General features: G+C 20.7%; 1 protein-coding gene across 1 annotated transcript in view; it reads left to right on the top strand.

Moving 5' to 3' along the window:
• Nucleotides 1-2,144, top strand: part of LOC102679804 (protein PF14_0175-like) — a 7,070-nt gene extending 4,926 nt beyond the window's left edge. The window contains exons 2-3 of the mRNA XM_006622015.2: nucleotides 59-1,434; nucleotides 1,725-2,144. Of these exons, the coding sequence (XP_006622078.2) occupies nucleotides 59-1,434; nucleotides 1,725-1,967 (1,619 nt within the window). The 3' untranslated portion in view covers nucleotides 1,968-2,144. The remainder of the gene's footprint in view (nucleotides 1-58; nucleotides 1,435-1,724) is intronic.
• The last annotated feature ends 632 nt before the right edge of the window (nucleotides 2,145-2,776 follow it).

Raw genomic sequence — 2,776 nt, 5'->3', positions numbered from 1 at the left:
GATTCAGATATATCTTCAAAAAAGATTAATAATAATGATAATAATCAACTTTTGCAAGATTCAAATATATCTTCAAAAAAGATTAATAATAATGATAATAATCAACTTGATCCAAAAATTAAAACAACAGATGATCAATTAATCATAAAGAATATACAACCTATTCTTCAAAATAATGAACCTCAAGATATAGTTTCAACTACAAAAGAATTAGAATCAGTTTTGAAAACATTATTAAAAGAAGAAGAAGAAATTCCACCAAGAAAAGGATTTTTAAGAGTGAAAACTCTTGCAGAGCTTAGAGATCCTATAAAATTAAATAAACTTGATGATCATGTTATTCAAAATGCTGGTGATTCTATCAATCATTTTAAAAGTCATAATATTTTGGATGAAAATGATAAACAACATAAAATTAAAGAAAAAGACTTATCTTCAAAACAATTTATAGATTTTACTTCGAACAAATTTGAGAAATCATTATACGAAAAAACAACGCAATCTCAAAAAAATTCAAATATATTACCATTGTCTTTATCTAATTCAAATTATTCACAATTAAATGTCTCTGAAATTCAACCATATAATACAGTAATAAATAATCAACAACAGCAGCGATTACAAACAAACATAAATCAAAATAAATATTCATCTTCTTCACAAGAAGTAATATCAGAAGTAACATCAATAAACCATAAAAATTTACCAACTTACGATATTGCTCGAACAACTACAACTATACCACATTCTATTTTGAAGAGTAATGATGGATCTAATAAAATTGTAAAAACTATTAATGTACAGCAAAATGTAAATATAGCACATACAACGTCTTCTTCTATTAATAAAAATGATCAAATGTCTTCTTTCAATAATACAATTAATTCAAATCAATATAAATGTCATTATTGTGATTTTTGTACAGATAATTTATCAAACTTGTTAAAACATAACTTACCAGGTAATCATATTAGCTGTGAAAAACAATATTTACAACATAGTGAACAGAATAAAAAACTCAAAGAACTTGATAATTTACAAACAAAGACAAGAATTATGCAAAACCAAAATTCAAGTTATAAACAATTTCAACAATCAAATATAAATCAATCAGGAATTAAATATACTTCTTTGCCTACATGTTATCAATATCCTTATATTGCTACAAATAATTCAGATAAAAGTACTCCAATATTTAAGCAAAATCAGTCAATAATAACTAATCAATCGATAACAGAAAATGTTTCTTCTCTTTATTATAAAAATTTAAATCATAACGCTGGTGGAATAGTGATGAATCAAGTTGTTCCTGCTATACAGAACATACCAACAATAGAATTTATACAACAACCAACACAGCAACAAATATATCAATCACAAGTTTACAATGAACCAACAACAATTATAGATGCTCAATATATGCAGCAATCACAGGTATATGGTGATTCCAATCATACATGAATAATTAATTCTTTAAATTGGATTATTTTTGTGGATTTCGTCGCTTTGGAAATAATATGTAATAATTTTATTAATATGGATCAAGACAACCCAACAATGATTTTAATTACAAAAACTAATTTGTAATTTTAATTTTGTAAACCAAAATTGATATTACTTAATCTATTATAAGCAGCGAATAGATCTACTTTTCCAATTTAAAGAATTATTAAAATCATTCTTAGTATCAAATATATTTTTATTTCCTAATTCTTTACTTACAGAATTTAGTAAATTTTTCTGATGTTTACCAAATGACGAGCAATCAATATGAAGTAACTAAGCCAAATGTTACAACTTATGAAATTCGATACATATGTTCTTATTGTACGAAAAAATTTATTTCTGAAGATTTATTGCAGTTGCATATGAATATTTTTCATAATTTTGTATGTAATATTTGCAATTTGCGTTTATATAATTTTAATGATTTTAATCTTCATAAAATTAAACATACGATATATTAAGTTCAAAATGTTACTAATTTAAAATAATAAATATAAAATATTAAGAGATACATTTATAGTTTGATATTTATACATAAACATTGTATAAATATGTGAAAATTATATATCTTAAGGATATAATTGTAATTGCATGATATATAATTTTCTGTAAAAATACTGTATTAAGCTGCAATAATTATTAATTAATAATAATTATTAATTAATTATGCACTGAATGAATTAAGTAATAATTTAATATTATATTTTTGATTTTTAATTTATTTATAAGAAAATATATTTTAATATTTTATTAATAATATTTTCATAATAATCTAAATATCTTCATTATTGTAAAATTACATTTATTTTAATAAGGTTTAATTTTTAATAATATTTTATCATCACATCATATTTAAATAAAAAATATATATATATAATTAGATTTAAATATATTTCATATTTAAACGATATGATACAAATAGCATATCATATTGGAATATACAGTAAAATAAAATTTTAATTACTTTTATATTAAATAATTTATTTAATTCAAATTTCATTATTCTAATAAGAAATAGATATGGGAAGAATCAACTATTATTATATAAAATTTATTTACATATACAAACTATTTGTCTTCTAATAGATTCAAATAAATAATCTATTGTAATTAGATGAGTAATAGTATTATATGAGATACAAAATATTTTTATATCTTTAAAGTATTTCCATTATAATTTTAATTGTTAATATCGATACCAACGAATAAATATTATGAAGAAAGGAAATTAAATAGATGATTTTTAAATATAAATAAATATTAAAATAAT

The sequence above is a fragment of the Apis dorsata genome, unplaced genomic scaffold (assembly GCF_000469605.1).
Source record: "Apis dorsata unplaced genomic scaffold, Apis dorsata 1.3 scaffold_655, whole genome shotgun sequence".
In the NCBI taxonomy this organism is placed as follows: domain Eukaryota; kingdom Metazoa; phylum Arthropoda; class Insecta; order Hymenoptera; family Apidae; genus Apis; species Apis dorsata.
The sequence above is the reverse complement of the archived record's forward strand: the minus strand, read 5'-3'. Positions and strand labels throughout refer to the sequence as shown.